The following is a 16,619-nucleotide window of genomic DNA, read 5'->3' on the forward strand; positions in this document are numbered from 1 at the left end:
ACACACACACACACACACACACACACACACACACACACACCCAGGCTCAAATCCCTATTTCTTTGCTCCAAGAATATGACCGTAGGTTTTTTTTAACTGTTCTAAACTGGGTTTCCCACCAACTTGGGAATTGTGTTTTAAATGAGATAATATGCAAAACTCCTGCATGGCATAACTACCCCCCCTCTTCTCCATATTTTCTTATTTCCATCCAGTCTGTACTTTTCGGTTTTCTTTATTTCTTTTGCTGTAAACTTTCTCAAATACTTTGCAGAAAGAGACACATTTTGATTTTCAGTCCCCCTTCCCTCCAGGTGCCATAACCGGAGCTGAGCACAAGATAAAAGAACAGCTCTAGGCATCGACTTCAGCAAAATTAAATCTATTCTTGGACTCAAAAATTTTCTGCTTTTTTACAACTAAATAATAGCAGGTTTTATAATTGCATCTTGTATACTCTAATAAACTTTCCTTCAGGGCCTGTGTTTCTGTCTTATGATTTTTTATTTCCTAGTGTAGAGGTAATTTTAAAGAAGTATTCTCTCTCTCTCTCTCCCTTTTCCCCCATCTTTTCCTGTGTGAAATGGTACTCACGCACAACATTCCTCAGGAAAAGTGTTAATGTCTTTGTCAGATAGGAGCTGACAATGATAGAGTAGCAATTTGTGTCTCCCTGTAGCCTTTCCAAAACAAAACACACACACACACACAAATCTAGCTGTGTGCTGGTGGAGGCTCATGCCTATATAATTCTAGCTATTCATAAGTCAGGAAGACCATAGTTTAAGGGTAGTTCAGACAAAAAGTTCACAGGATCCCGTTTCAACCAACCAGTAGCAGGGCATAGTGGTGTATACATATCATCCCAGCTATTTATATAGGGAGCATAAACAAGAGGATTGCAGTCTAGGCAAGCCCTGGCAAAAGACTGAAACTCTATCTCAAAACTAACTACGGCAAGAAGAGCTAAAGGCATGGCTGAAGCAGTAGAGTGGCTGACTACCAAGTACAAAAGCTCTGAGTTCAAGCACCAATACCACTGAAACTTACCCCATACATGATAATATGCTCCCTCCCCCCAAAAGTGATGGTTTTTCTACTTTTAGGACCCCATCTTTTTACAGAAGGTTCTGATTTTGTTAATGTGTATACTGCATACAAGATCATGCACCACATTAAATACACAAAGCCTGTCCCAGAAATTAGAAAACAATGGATCAAAAACACTTCCCTAAATTCAAAACATTTCCACAATGATGCGGTTAGGTTGGAAAGCAAAGGAAGTAGACAAAAAATTGGTAGGTTTTGTTTCTATTCAGACTCTGTTAGAAAAAAGGAAAAATCCAGCCCAGGTAATTTTTCTCCTTAAGAAGTTGACCTCCCCACAAAGTGTTTAGTTTATTTTCATTGGGTCTACTTTCTTGAGGGACAATAAAAAAAATCTGTGCTTCCAATAGGCCCCAAACTGGAGGCCTCTGCTCATAACCAATGGTTGAAAACTTATAAAATGTTTCTAAATAGAGCTCTTACCACAATTATCATACCTATCACCAAAGATAAAGGATAATGAAAGACATTTGAGTTATTTGATGGCATGGCTCAAGCAGTGGCCATTATTCCAGGCGAGTGTCATTCACTCCAATTCAGTAATGATAGATAAATGCCCTCTTTCCAGTAGCATTCCCATGGATGTCTTTGTTCTGGTCTTATAAACAGTGATCTCTCATATAGTTTGACAGTTACAAGAGAACTGCCTGATATTTTAGGGAATGCTGATAAAAAGAAAATCCAACAGCAGATTTGCTAACTTCAATGAAAGAGAAAACACTATAATCTTTTTGAGCCCTGATTGAAAGCACATGGATAAAAGTCTTTCAGCTTGTTCAACACTAATGCAAAAATAGCCTGCTCAGTCATAAACCTTACAGGTAAAGGAAGCCCTTTCCCTGAGTGTTGGTTTGTGGGACACCTCTATAAGTTACACCTGCAGTTTGTTTTGAGCTTGTTTTGTTTTGGTGCCAATCCTAGATCTTGAATTCAGATACTGAGCATTAGCCTTGAGTTTTGTTTTGCTCAAGGCTAACACTCTACTACTTGAGCCACAGCTTTACTTCTGGCTTTTAGTAGTTAATAGGAAATAAAAGTCTCTCTGGCTTTCCCGCTTAGGCGGCTTCAAACTGTAACCCTTAGATCTCAGCCTCCTGAATATCTAGGATTACAGGCATGATCCATCAGGGCCCAGCTGTACCTGCTCTACTCAGAAACCTGCAGGGCCATGAGTAGGAGCAACTTGTAGGGCCTGTGCGGAGAGGGAGGAGGATCTGGGTAATATGAAGATCACTTGACTAACGGCTAGCTCCCCACACCATACATTTAGGTCGGCCTTCCTTCCTAAAGTAGATTGGCCTCCTTCCTAGTAGTAGATTTCATTTATTGATCTCATACTATATTAATAAGTCAGTTTGCACAAACTCATTAAATTCTAACAATAGCTTCTTCACATGTGAAAACCCATAGAGATTAATTGGATACACAGATGGGAAGCTGGTAGGTGTGATACCAACTTTGATAATGGTTTGCTCTAGCTCATAATTATAAACTTGACTATTGCATTTAGTTCTAAATAGTTTTCAGTCAACATAATACTGTGATGTGTGATTAGTCCACTTAGAGTGTATATAAACTGGAGAATTCTTTCTCCAAGAGCAGGCTTTCCATTTCGGAGGTTTTACAAAGCTCTGTGGACAGAGCCCCTGGAGAATCATCAGTTTCCAGAGACCTTCTCTGAGTAGCTCAGAATAGCCTGGATGCCTTGAGGTGGGTGAGTGGGTGGTTTGGGCATCCTTGGGCTTAGATGCTCAGCCTGTCTTCCTGACAGTGACACGGATAATTTCTAATAGCATCATGCCCCAGTGGAGTGATGAGATGGCTTTCTGGAACCTGGTGTCTCCACCTATCATAATTCTATAGCTATCATCAGAAGGGCCAGAGGACTTTTCTAAGGAGAGACACAAATAGCCTGCCACCTGGCTTTGAAGAACCAAACTCAGAATTCTAGCATTCTGCTTTATCAGGCTAATGGACTTTTTATAAGTGTCCTGGTCTTTGAAGATGGAAAAAGTACAGGCCTAAATTACTGCAAAATAGACTTCTATAATTGGAAATGTAGGCTGGTACTGAAATCTGGTTCTCATGGCTGGTAAACAAGAAGTCAATAACTTCCATTTGATTGATATCTATAATAAGGTACAGTCCCCACAATCTGAAGAGCATGACTTAACATTTTGGTAGACTCTTCTTAAGAACAAAAAATGTTATAGATGATGGAACAATATATGATTTTATAGCCAGGATCCCCCCCCCCGTGTACATTTAAACCCTAATTTTAGTAGTCTTTGCTGATGAAGTCAACATCACTTTTGTTGGTCTCTTTAATTATCTTTAAGTAGTTGTACAAAAGGGTTATCATTCAAACTGTTTATGTGTATGTGTACAATGTATTTTGAGTTATATCATCCCTTTAATCATTCTCCCCCTTCCCTCCCACCAAAACCCCTCCCTTCCATTTTCTTAGTTTCATAGGATATGTATTGAATCTCATGACAGCATTCTCCCCCTTCCTCTCTTCATTTATCTAACCCCCCACCCTCTCCTTAGCCACTGCCAACTACATGCACCTCAAATCCCAGCATCTTGGTATTCATTTTGTTGGACTGTGAATTAGTTGTTCTAAGGAGTTGCTGTGTTCGAATCCTCTTCCTCATATACCAAAAGGATGCTTTTGCTTTCTTTTCCCTAAGTTATCTGTACCCACAAACCATTTATTTTCACCACATTGACTCTGCTCATTTTAAGAGTTCAATGTTGGAGACATTAAAAAAAAGAAATAGAAAAAAAGAACATGTATTTTGTTTCCATCAACTTCAATGTTTTCTATAATAACATTTTCTCCGAGGGAGACAGTTCTTTGAGATTGGATTTTATTGGAAATTGTGGTATTTGAAAAAGATTACTAAGATGTCTGAAATTCTTGATAGAAATTTCAGAGGGCCTGAGGACATTCCACAGATGGAAAGGGCAGCAAGTAGAGGAGCAATCAGAGGGTGCTGGATGAGCAACCCGCAGGGCCCACTGCTAATACCAGCATGCTTGTAAGGGCTTGCATGTCCAAGCACTCAGCACCACTGAATGAGATTCATTATCAGTTATCCTAAACAGGGATAAACTGCATCCAGCTGAATTGATGTCAGAGAACTACAAAAGTACAGCTTTTGTTTAGGGGCAGTTGTATATTCAGGGCCACTCTACCAGTATCAGCTAGCCAGGCACTGGCGGCTCACACCTGTAATCCTAACTATGCAGGAGGCTGAGATCTGAAGACCAAGGTTCAAAGCTAGTCCAGGCAGGAAAGTCTGTGAGACTCTTATCTCCAATTACCAAAAAAGTGGGAAATGGTGCCGTGGCTCAAAGTGGTAGAGCGCTAGCCTTGAGCAAAAAAAAGCTCAAGGATAGTGCCCAGGCCCTGAGTTCAAGACCTGAGACCAGAACAAACAAGAGAGAGAGAGAGAGAGAGAGAGAGAGGAGAGAGAGAGAGTGGGAGGGGAATGGGGAGAGGGAGGGGGAGAGGAAGAGAGAGAAATAAGAGAAAGAAGAAAGAAGGAGAGAAAGAAAGAGAAAAGGAAGGAAGGAGGGAAGGAAGGAAGGAAGGAAGGAAGGAAGGAAGGAAGGAAGGAAGGAAGGAAGGAAGGAAAGGAGGGAGGGAGGGAGGGAGGGAAGGCTAGTGAGTGTGGGTGAGTGAGGCAGAGACCCCAGGCGTCCGGAGGGCTCGTTCCTGCCCCCCCCCAGCTCGTCCCTGTGTGGCCCCCAGCTAAGGCCTGCGTCCCCAGGACGATGCCATGGGCGGCTCCGCGTCTTCCAGGAGGCCAGCTCATCCCCCCCACACACACACCCCAACTCACGGAGCTGGCTCGCCCTCACCCTGACCCACCTCTCTGTCCCCACAGAATCTGTACCAGAACAGGTTTCTAGGCCTGGCCGCCATGGCGTCTCCATCCCGCAACTCGCAGAGCCGGCGCCGGTGCAAGGAGCCGCTCCGCTACAGCTACAACCCGGACCAGTTCCACAACGTGGACCTCCGGAGCGGCCCGCACGAGGGCCTGGCCCTGCCCCGCTCCACCAGCGACACCGACCTGGTCACCTCCGACAGCCGCTCCACGCTCATGGTCAGCAGCTCCTACTACTCCATCGGGCACTCACAGGACCTGGTGATCCACTGGGACATCAAGGAGGAGGTGGACGCGGGGGACTGGATCGGCATGTACCTCATCGGTGAGTGGCCCTCCTAGCCCGGCCTCGGGCCTGTGGCTTGGTGTCCAGCCCGATCCTCCACACATAAGCTACCTGCACCTACATTTTCATTGCTTTTATGATTAAGGAGCTTCACAGTGTTATTATAAAGGTGACATACAGAGAGGCCACAGTCACCTAAGTCAGTGTCACCTCTTCCCTCGCTCTTCTCCAGCTTTTCCCACCCACAAGTTGCATGGTTCATTTTCAACATAGTATCTAGTGACTGCTGCATCTGTCTACTCCTTGTCCCTCCATTTCTGTTCCCCCTCCCTTCCAAAGACATAAACTAACAAAACAGAAAAAAGAAAACCAGCAACAAAGAAAAAAAAAACCTCTTGTTTCCATTTCCTGGAGCTCATGTCGATAAATATTATTTCATATGATCATTGTGCCTTTGTGTTCCTCCCTGAAGATTTTCCTCCTCTGATCTCACTGTGTGTGAATGCCTAGAGTTGTGTATAATTGATCATACCTTGGTGTATTTTAGATCTAGTTTCCTCAAATGTGAGAAAACATGCACCTTTTGTCTCTTTCTCTCTTCTTCTTTTTATTTTTTGTTGCCAGTGTTGGGGCTTGAAGTCAGGGCCTGGGTGCTGTCCCTGAGCCTCTTTATGCTCAAGGCTAGTGTTCTACCACTTGAGCCACAGTGCCATTTCCGCCTTTTGTCTCCTTTCGCTTGGCTTACCTCACTTAAAATGAAGAAGGCCCTACTGGTGGCAAAGGCTTTTAATCTCTGCTATTCCTGAGGCAATGATAGGAGGATATGGTCTGAGGAAGCTGGAGCATTCGTACACACAAACCTACCCATCTTTAAGGTATCCTGGGGCACCTTCACACAGCTGGTGGGTGAGGAGGTCCTTTCTTCAATAGAGGGAGCGCTGGACCAACATGCTTGGGGAGGAAGAAGTGCACTCAGTGCAGAACTTACAGTGTGTGTATGACAGCTGAGGGACTTTTATGCTCCCTGAAGAAGTGGCTAGGTCTGAAGCTCAACCAAAGTTGCAGGCCAGGAGTATAGATTGGGGGTGTTGGACCCTGGGTGTATGAAAGTTCATCCATGAATGGGAATATTAGAACATCCCTGTCTGTGAAAGGGGGGAGGGAGGGGCAGAGTACCCTTTATAAAGATGACAGAGGAGGTGGTAAGGGGGTCAGACAAGTGGAAACACACAGCACAGAGGACAAGAGAAGAAGGTGGTGTGAAGAGGAAAGAGTTGTCAGTGATCTTGAGGATGGAAGGCCTGTGAATGAACAAGATCTGGTGTGAACGTGACATTTTGACTGAGCCAAATGCAACCACAACTCTATGTGTGGGAATCTCAATCTGACAGTTTGTGATTCCCTTAGTAACTACACATAGATAACTGCGAAATTCTTTAATGCCAGCACTTTCAATGGCATGAAATCATTTCCCAATCCAAATGATCTGTGAGTCTCAAAAGTTCATCCTTGATAGAGTCCTTAGTACCTTCTGTTGAAGAGGCACAGCACTGTGCCCAAGCTAGAGAGGTAGGTCTAGACCTAGAAATGTAGGAACCGTGATTCCATCTAATCTGTCATTGCCAAATGAAGAGAAGCCAATCCCATGGCTTCCATGGTCATACCGCTGCTTCCTCTGGCAACAGAGCTCATACTGCCCATGAAATGTGCTGGGTTCTGGGTCAGTGTCAGCTCCATTCCACAGCAGTGGCCCATTGACGTGTCTGCACAAGGTATTCAGCATTGAGTGAGCTCTGAAGCTCTCCCAGCAACAATGACTTCCTCCTGCCAGAAGAGAATGAGGATATCCGAATGTAGAGAGTGAAGTGTGGGCTTACTCAAGACACTGCCACCAAGTTACCAGTGCTGTCCTCAGCCAGGACCATACGGACCAGTAATGGGATAACAGCATTCGCATCATGGTCACTACAAAGTGACATTTCATTGCCCTCATTTGTAGAGTAATTCAAGAGCCATGAAAGGAATCGATGAGATAATGTGCATTTTCTCCTGGCAATCACTGTATGACTTCATTTGGCGTAGTTCCCTTTTTTCTTCTTCCTTCCTTCCTTTCCTTCTTTCTTTCCTTACTCTTTCCTTCCTTTCTTCCTTCCTTTCTTTCTTTTCTCTCATTTCTCTTGTTTCTCATTCGCTCTTTTCTTATTTCCATTCTCTTTTCCTTCTATCTATCTTTTGGTGGTACTAGGTGGTTGAATTCAGGGTCTCACACTTACTGGGCAGGTGCTTTACCCCTGATTCATGCCTCCAGTCCTTGTTTCTACTGATTATCTTGGAAACAGGGTCCTGTTTCCAGCCCAGGTGAGAGCCTGGACTGTGATCTGCCTATTTTAGGCTTTACACCTTAGCTAGGGTGACAAGCAGGTGCCCCCATGCCCAGCTTCTGCAACTGAGAGGGAGTCTCATAGATTTTTTTTTCTACCTGGGTTAATCTGGAACTGATTCTCCTGATCTCAGCCCCTCATGTAGCTAGGATTACAGATGTGAGCCACTGGTGTTCAGTTTTTTCAAGGAGCTTTATTCTCCAGCTGCATTGTGACAAAGATTTCTAATGTTCAGCTTAGCCTTGACCCTTAGGTCTATGCTTGTTTTAGTTGTACACGGTAAACAAAGACTTCTATCCAAACTAAGAGGCATTTGGAGAGTGATTTTTAATAATGTGGAAGAAGATTATCATTTGATAAAAAACTACCAAGGCATATTTATTAAGAATCAGTATTTTCAGTAGTTTTGTAAATATTCAGTAGTAACTACTTGACTTTCGGTTTTGTATCTAGGGTTAAGATTCAGCAATGCTCATGCCTTATTCAGGCTAAGGAAACAGACTAAGGACACACAATTTGATGGATACAATTGATATCTCTAGTTATAAAAATAATAAGGGACTATCTATCCCAATATTATTACCCCTTCATTTTATATCTTAGTATTTTTTAAACCTAGTATCTTTGATTTCTTTTTAATGTTACAAGTTTGCTTTTTTTCCTGGTTATGGGGCTTGAACTCAGGGCCTGGGCACTGTCCTTGAGCCTCTTTGGGCTCAAGGCTAGCACTTTACCACTTGAGCCACAGCAACACATCCAGTTTTCTGGTTGTTTATTGGAGAGAAGAGTCTCATGGACTTTCCTGCCTGGGCTGTCTTTGAACTGTGATCCTCAGATCTCGGTCTCCTGAGTACCTAAGATTACAGGTGTGAGCCACCAATGCCCAGCTCTGTTATAAGTTTTTAAAAGTATACATTCCTTCTACTTTATTGGAAGTAGTTTCTAGATGTGAAATAAATGTGCAATTAAAATCATGCAAATATAATTGAATAAAGTAGGCATAATATTCTCATAATTTGTACAAATGTTTTTATTAATATACAGGTTTAATAAATCACATTCATTATTATACGATCCCATCTTAACACCATGCTAAAATTTCTCCAGTAAGCTGGGTGCCAGTGGCTCATGCCTGTAATCCTAGCTACTCAGGAGGCTGAGATCTGAGGATCATGGTTCAAAGCCAGCCTGAGCAGGAAAGTCCATGAGATTCTTATCTCCAATAAATCACTAGAAAACTGGAAGTGGTGATGTAGCTAAAGTGGTAGAGTGCTTGCCTTGAGCTGAAGAGCACGGGGACAGTGCCCAAGCCCAGAGTTAAAGCCCCACAACAGACAAAACAAAATTCTCCAGTAACATAATAATATAACAAAATAATAATAATCTAATAAAAGCAGACATAATCATACATTCAAACTTCCTCAAGAGACGATAACATGGAGAAAAATTAAAATTCAACAGTTTCTGATATTGCGTTTTGAAGTATGTCCATAAACTGGGGGCTTAGGATATATATTATCTTTCTGTACTTGCTGGGTTGTTCTACTCATGTGAAATTAGAAGCTGTAGTCTGTATCAAATTGACTTGTTGGTTCTGTAAGTGTTCAATGCTGTGTGTGTGTGTGTGTGTGTGTGTGTGTGTGAGTGTGTTTGTGTGTGATACTGCATTAAGTCGAACACATACTGAAATCACATCCCAACTTAGTGTAGTTCTGTGATAATTTTAGCAACTTGCAAGAATTGTTACTCTGTTACAAATTGTGGAACAGGAGGTAGGGTTTTACATAGCAGAAGAAATGAATATTATCCAGAGAATATAATCCTGTTTAGAGGGATTGAATGCATCTCTTTATGTTCTCTATAAATTACATAATGGCTAGATTTTATATAGTGCTGGCATAAGCTAATGTTTCAAGTTATTATTATAGGTTTTGCTCATTGTCATGAGTTTTAAAATATGAAGCCCCACTTTTAAGCCCAGACTCTAAACAGAAATAGCTTCTTACTAGAATTTGATGCTATCTTAGAACTACTAGTCCAAGTAGTCAAGTTCATTATCACAAGAAAAAGTTAGAATATATACCAACATTATTGGCAGAAATTCAGAGACAGAGACATTAAATAAACTGCCCAAGACCCTGCAGTAATGGCAAAGGTAACCTTCCTACCAGTGTTGCTCACAATGAGAGAGAGAGACAGAGACAGAGACAGAGAGAGAGAAAGACAGAGAGAGACAGAGAGACAGAAAGACAGAGACAGAGAATGAGAGAGAGAGACAGAGGGAGAGAGACAGAGACAGAGACAGAGAATGAGAGAGAGAGACAGACAGAGGGAGAGAGAGAGAGAGAGCTTTGCCTTGACACAGAACACAGAGCAAATAGACTCCAGGTGGGGTCTGGGGAGCTGCCATTGCTCCAGTGGCAGGGGTCATGGTTTGGCCCACTGTTCTCTTTTCTCCCATTTCTTCCTCTAGGGCATGATCCAGCCCACTAGAAGTGTAGGGCCCACACACCTGTTTAGTCACATTCTGGACTAAGAAAGTGGATGTGAAATGTGGAGGCTTGAGAGACCAGGGTTTATCGAGAGCCAGGACCTAGTGCCAGCAAGCGTTTTGCCAGAATCATGGGCAGCTTGGGCAGTGATGTGGGTTTTGATGCAGAGACATCTTTATAGCAGGAGAAACCACTGTCAGAACAGCCTTGCTCCTCCCCTGGATCATAGCCACTGACCTCACACCTCATACTCATCACGTACTGGCATGGCCTTTCAGAGCAAGGCAAAGGAGCAGCCTTGTTGGGAGCCAGTTACAGTGTCATACTGAGGGGTGATGTTGTAACCAGAATTTTAGGATGAAATGCTCTGATTCTGGAAGTCCCAACCAACTGGACAAGGCTCACTCAGGGCTATTGAACTAAACAGTTGGATGCTAGTAAACAGCAGAAAAATGAGGTTTAACCAGTCCAGTCTATGATGGTGGAGATACAGGTAACCACACATTTATCTTCAAGTTTATGGGAGCTTTGAGATTTTACAGAAGAAGTTAAAGGAGGTGTGCCTATCTGGCAACACAGGTAATCCTGGTTGGGCTAAAGATCTGGTCCATTACTGTGTCAATTCTTGGCTCTGAAAGTAATTCAGGAGAAGCTGTAATCACCATCATCATTTGAGGTTCTGGTTCTCATGAGATCATTTCCCCTGCTCAAGGTATAACATCAACATTATAGGCAATTGTCTACATTTGAGGGTGATCTGTCCTGCAAGGCTCTGCTGGGCCTTAGGGGCAGTCATAAAAATGTTACACATCATTCTTGTCCTTCCTGAAGTCCAAGGTGAGGAAGGGAAAAAGACTGCAAAGGAAAAACAAAACAGTGACAGGGAACAAAACAGACATGGTTAGGCCAGTGATGAGTGTTCTCTTTCAAGGTCAGAGGCCCTAACCTTAAGCCCAGTTCTGAATTCTCTGAATTATAAAGTTCTTTCTACATGAAGTTATGTACATTCATTCTGTTTTTCTGCAGCAGCCAACAATGCCAATAACACTTGGATTCTGAAGTGAAGATGAGTGACTTGTCTAACAAGTGATGATAAATGCCTTTGGGGGAAGAAGTTGACCTCTGAGGAGAGACAGGCCAGAAAATAGACTGGTCTATTTTCTTGGATGACATTTCTTAACAAGTTTTATTATTAGTGCCAGGGAAGGATTGATTGCTGATCCCTTTTAATATGTTATATTTAAACATGTATAGCAAATTATACCTCTTTTCTCTTTAAAATGAGTGTCATTTTGTCATTTTTCCATTTCTATCAGTTTTTTTCCTATAATTCTTCCCACCTACCTACCCCATCCTTTTCTTTGTGCTCCTATAATTCCTTGATACTTAACCCATATTTTTCTTTTTTGTCTCCTGATTTTTCCTTTTTATTATCTTTAAGTAGTTGTAAAAAGTGTTTCCATTTAACAAAGCAGTTTATGAACACTATCTTGATTAATGTCACTTCTTTCAACATTCTTACCCATCCCTCCCTTTCCCCACCCCTTTCCTCACTCTTCTTAACTTTGTAGGATATATGTTGGATTCTTGACTGATTTTTCCCCTTCTTCTCTTCATAAACCATTTTATACTTCCCATACTATAATGAAATTAACTGTTTTATTTAATAAACACTCAAATATATTAGAAACTTCCAGAGAATATAGTCCATGTTTTGTTCACGACATAATGCATGGAATGTAGCCAATTATACAGAACACATTATCTAGCAAACAAATGAATGAATATTCCTCCCTTCTAGATAGTACTGCCTATGAATACTTGACCATGAAAATTAAAGAGAATATTCAGATGACCAAAACAGATAGTAAATACCACTTGCTGGAGAATTCCCATAATAAGGCAAATTTCTACCTGGGTGTGAGACTCATTATATCTAGGAAAACATGATGCTTTAAAAAATAAAAAAGAAATGAGGCGATTACTGTAAGAACATACTATGCAATCATCTTAGTAACCCAAACAGGGTTGTGAGCACACACTATGAATATATAAAGACTGGCAAATTTTGCAAACAGTTCTTGCTGTTAATGTAGCAGAAATGTTATTACTCTACTCAGTCATCTTTGGAAAGAAGGGGCAACCAAAAATATGCACTCAACATACACGTTACAAGGATATTGACCAGTTGTTTCATTCACTAAGATCCCCTACCCCCAGGGGCAGAAGTTACAACTATCCCTATTTTGCCAATGAAGAATCAGAGGCTGCAGAAATAACACTACTGGTAAATGGCACAAAAAATACCTCAAGAGGTGATCCTGTGGCTTCAAGTTCAGCCTCATTTCCACTCACTACCATCTGTTTCCTGGGTTCAACCAATTGCAGCATGGGGAGTGCAACCAACCTTGGGAGGAAATCCTACTTCCTTCCTGAGGAGCCAAGGCACTGGGCCCACCCCCAGAGACTCTGGTTCAGGTTGTCGCTCCAAACTCTGGGATGGATTTAGACTCAAGCTATGGCTGTCCTACAGCCTGCACTCCAGCTAGCACACACGATGATTTACTGGTGAAGTAGGAACTGCAAAGGCCCTCTGAAAGAACAAGGTGAAAATTCATATCCCTAATTTCAAAGGCACTGAGCGCTTTGATTGGCCAGGATCTGCCTTCTCCAGGAATGTACCACCCCTCTCTGGGTACCAGCTGTAGAAAGAACATCAGTGGATGGATTGTAATGTGTTCATATGAGAAGCAGCAGTATCTCCCCACTCTGCCCTCCATAGACCTACCTTTATCTGTGTCACACCCCGGTAGCTTTTCTCATCCCACAGCACCTGACTACCTTGATGATTTTCATCATCAAATCACCTCATTCTCTTCCTTCACGTCTCTTATTATAGGTTACAGTAGTGCATATATTTCTTGGCTTTGTGTTGAATGTTGTCTTCCCAATGATTTGTAAGCATTGATTCAGAAGAGGCCAGACAGTTGTCTTCTCAATCGTTTGCGAGCCTTGGTTCAGAAGAGACCAGATTGGTTGATTGGCCAAACACCACACCTCTTGCTCTGGTACAGGAACTTCAACTGCCGAATGAACGAATGAATGCACAAGTTCATAAAGAAATGGAGAGTCTCATGCATACGATGGTTACAATGTCCAGGCCAGAAAAGATACACAGAGGAGTAGGACTCTGAGATGGAAAGTGTATTGGATTTCTTTTTATGTCTTCTCTTCAGTTCAAATGGGAACTCACTCATAGAAGTTCTAGGTGAAGATTTTTGTACTGATATTTACACATACAAGTGCTATTCCAAAGAGAAAATGAACTGCACCGCCGTGATTGTTTGTTTCCAAAGATGGTTAAGAGCCAGCAAGATGAGCACTTGCCAGGAGTGTTTGGCGAGGAGATCCCTGAGCTAAAAATGGGGGTGGGTGGTGTGGATGGTATCTGAGGGTGCTACCAGCTCTCTGCTCTTGATTCCAGGTGCTTTTCCTTCTGTTGAGCTGAGAATGGCATAGCTTTTTTTATTTCTTCCCAAAAATATAAGGCTGACATATATTTCTCTGCTCTGTTTTCTTCTGCTGCACATACAGATGAAGTATTGTCTGAAAACTTTCTGGATTATAAGAACCGTGGAGTCAATGGTTCTCATCGTGGTCAGATCATCTGGAAGATTGATGCCAGCTCTTACTTTGTGGAACGTGAGTACTCTATATCCATTCTTGTTCAGCAGAAATGATTGAAACAAAAATTCAGCTTCTTTGTCCTTTTTCATGTTGGTCTTGCCTCTATTTATAAAGATATCTTGCAAAAGAGACAAGCAGATTTAGTGAGATCCTTAGAAAGAATTTCAGAGTAAAGTTGTGAGCTTTAGAATGGTAGAGAGTCAGAGCCATCTAGACCAGTGGAGACAGCTCTCTTTTAGTACTCAAGAAAGCTTTGAGTAGTGTTCATGAGCCTTTGGGCTTGGGACTTTTTGTCCTATGTCCGTTCATTACTATTCCATGACATTTCCAAGTGGGCTCCAATTCACTCTAGGTGACACCCTGTTTCCTAAACATGTCCTTTCAGCTCTACTATAGCTTGGCTCAGTCCTTAAAGGCTCTTTGCCCATGACCTCAACATGTTGGGATTATTCTTCATTTTTCTTCTGGATTTTGGCTCTTGCTACAATTCAATAGGATGGAGACAATGTGAGAGTTCTGTCAGGCAGGTTTCTCATCTACTAACATTTCTGCACATACAAGCCTGTTTTTGTATATCCTATCAAGATACTTTCTTATTCTGTCATTGAAAAGAAAACATTATGAGAGTTGAGGAAGGATATTTTCCCCCATAGGCTCCATGTTGCATTTTTTTTATAGACTTCATGCTTTCTAGCTGAAAAGAAATTTAAAGTACCTGAGCCCAGGTTCTTCTCTTCTGCTTAGGCTTGGAAGAGCCTTTAATGAACTTCTCGATTTTGGTCTATCTGGGTGTGAGTGCTCTTAGCAGGTATTCATTTATTCAATATACCTGGTCTGAAAGGAAGTGCGGATGTTTGTTTTTCTAGCTTTCCAGGTCTCAGAGGAAAAAGGATATATGGCCAGGAATCTGAAGTTATTGGAGCCCTTGACTTGTGGTCCAAGAAAAAACGATATCCTCTGACATGTCCTGGTCTCTCTCCTTTTTTGTTGTTGTTGATCATCGTGGGGTTTCAGGCTCAGGGGCTGGGTGCTGACTGGAGCTCTTTTTGCTCAAGGCTAGCACTCTACCACTTTGAGCCATGGCACCATTTCTGGTTTTCTGGTAGTTAATTGGAGATAAGAGTCTCATGGACTTTTCTACCCGGGCTGGCTTTAAACTGCAATCCTCAGATCTCAGCTTCCTGAGTAGCTAGGATTACAGGCACATTCTAGTTTTTATTTTTTCATTTGATAAATATTTTGTAAAATCTATTGTTTTTCAAGGATTAAGATTTGAAAATGGAAGACTTGATGCCTGCTCTCCATAAACTCCTGTGTGTCTGGTTCTGGCAATGACTCCAGCACCTCTTTTTTTGTGTTGGCTCGTGCAAAATGAATACTCAGGAATTTTGGTGATGCCCAGGTACAAAAGGGGTAGAATTTTATGAGATGTGGCTGCTGGCCTTGACTTTGAGCTATCTGTAATGAAATTCCTCACTAGAGAATTCCTTTTTCTTAATAATTATCTCCCTTGACTCACCGATGCCAGACAAAACACTCCAAACCCAATTTCTGCTGCCATCTGCCCAAAAGTTTTCTGGCTTCTCTTTTGTACTGTGTCAGCTGAAACCTCTGTCCTGCTGCCAAGGCCTAGAACTCATCCCTCCGGCCTACTGCACACATCCTCCCCAGCACACGTTCTCATCATGCAGACCTCTCCCTTTACAAATACCATCACCTAGCAAAAGAAACATGGCTTGATTGGCGTATAAAGATGACTTCAGCTAGTGATATATAATAGAAACCTCCAAACCTTCAGTAAGAACCAAAAAGATAATTTAAAAAAATTGTATTACCAGTGACTGTTAGACTTCATAATTGGCTTCCCTAACCTATCTATGAAGAAAGTTTTGTTTGTCCTTTTTTCTTATGGGTCTATTTTCTTCCTTAAGTCCTAACTAATTTGAGAAATGGCACAAGAACCTTTCGAAGGTCACAGGGTGGTAGCATTTCTCCATGGTACAGGAAAGAGCACAATTTGTAAGACTATCTTTTTAAGGTCAGGGGAATAAATATTAAAGAAAAGGAAATCTCTGAGTGGGAATTTCAATATGATTGGCCCAGAATCAAGTGCCATGTGTCCCATATACCTTGACAGTATAAAATTTCCTGTCTTCATCCACATGAGCCAATGAAGAGATAGGGATCTGTGTTATAAGTTAATCCAGCACTAGGTACCAATGTTTCACACCTATGATTCTAGCTAAAGACTGGGGATCATGGTTCCGAGCCAACCTGGAGAGACAAAGCTGGGAGACTCTACTGTTTGGCTAACCAGCAAAAAGCTGAAACTAGCGATGTGTCTCAAGCAGTTGCACACCAGCCATAAAAGGCTGAGCAAGAGCACAGTCCTAAATTCAAACCCTCGTACCAGCATGGAAACAAAAATCTAGCAATAATGTTATGCCTTTCAAGGCAGTGTTTAAAGATTTCTGTGATATGTAGAAAAATGGCTATATGTTTATCTAAAAATCACAAATCATTTCATATGATCATCTTCATTAGCAATACAAAAACAGTTTGACTATCATTAGAGAAATATATAAGCAGCTCTTTAAAATATAAACATTGTTATCATCAAGTGAAGGCATATTTAAACTTGATTAAGGAACAGTATCCTTTTTTTTTAATTTTATTTTATTTGTGAACATGCTGTACAGAGGAGTTACAATTACATGGGCAGGATAATGCGTACATTTCTTACCAAGCATTGCAGCCTCCTCCTTTGTTT

General features: G+C 41.8%; 1 protein-coding gene across 1 annotated transcript in view; it reads left to right on the forward strand.

The window, feature by feature from the left end:
* Window positions 1-5,009: 5,009 nt before the first annotated feature.
* The window catches only part of Hecw1 (HECT, C2 and WW domain containing E3 ubiquitin protein ligase 1), a 163,979-nt gene continuing 152,369 nt past the window's right edge, over window positions 5,010-16,619 (forward strand). Inside the window, exons 1-2 of the mRNA XM_013033006.1 lie at window positions 5,010-5,328; window positions 13,757-13,864. Of these exons, the coding sequence (XP_012888460.1) occupies window positions 5,040-5,328; window positions 13,757-13,864 (397 nt within the window). The 5' untranslated portion in view covers window positions 5,010-5,039. The remainder of the gene's footprint in view (window positions 5,329-13,756; window positions 13,865-16,619) is intronic.

The sequence above is a fragment of the Dipodomys ordii genome, unplaced genomic scaffold (genome assembly GCF_000151885.1).
Source record: "Dipodomys ordii isolate 6190 unplaced genomic scaffold, Dord_2.0 Scaffold161, whole genome shotgun sequence".
NCBI lineage: Eukaryota > Metazoa > Chordata > Mammalia > Rodentia > Heteromyidae > Dipodomys > Dipodomys ordii.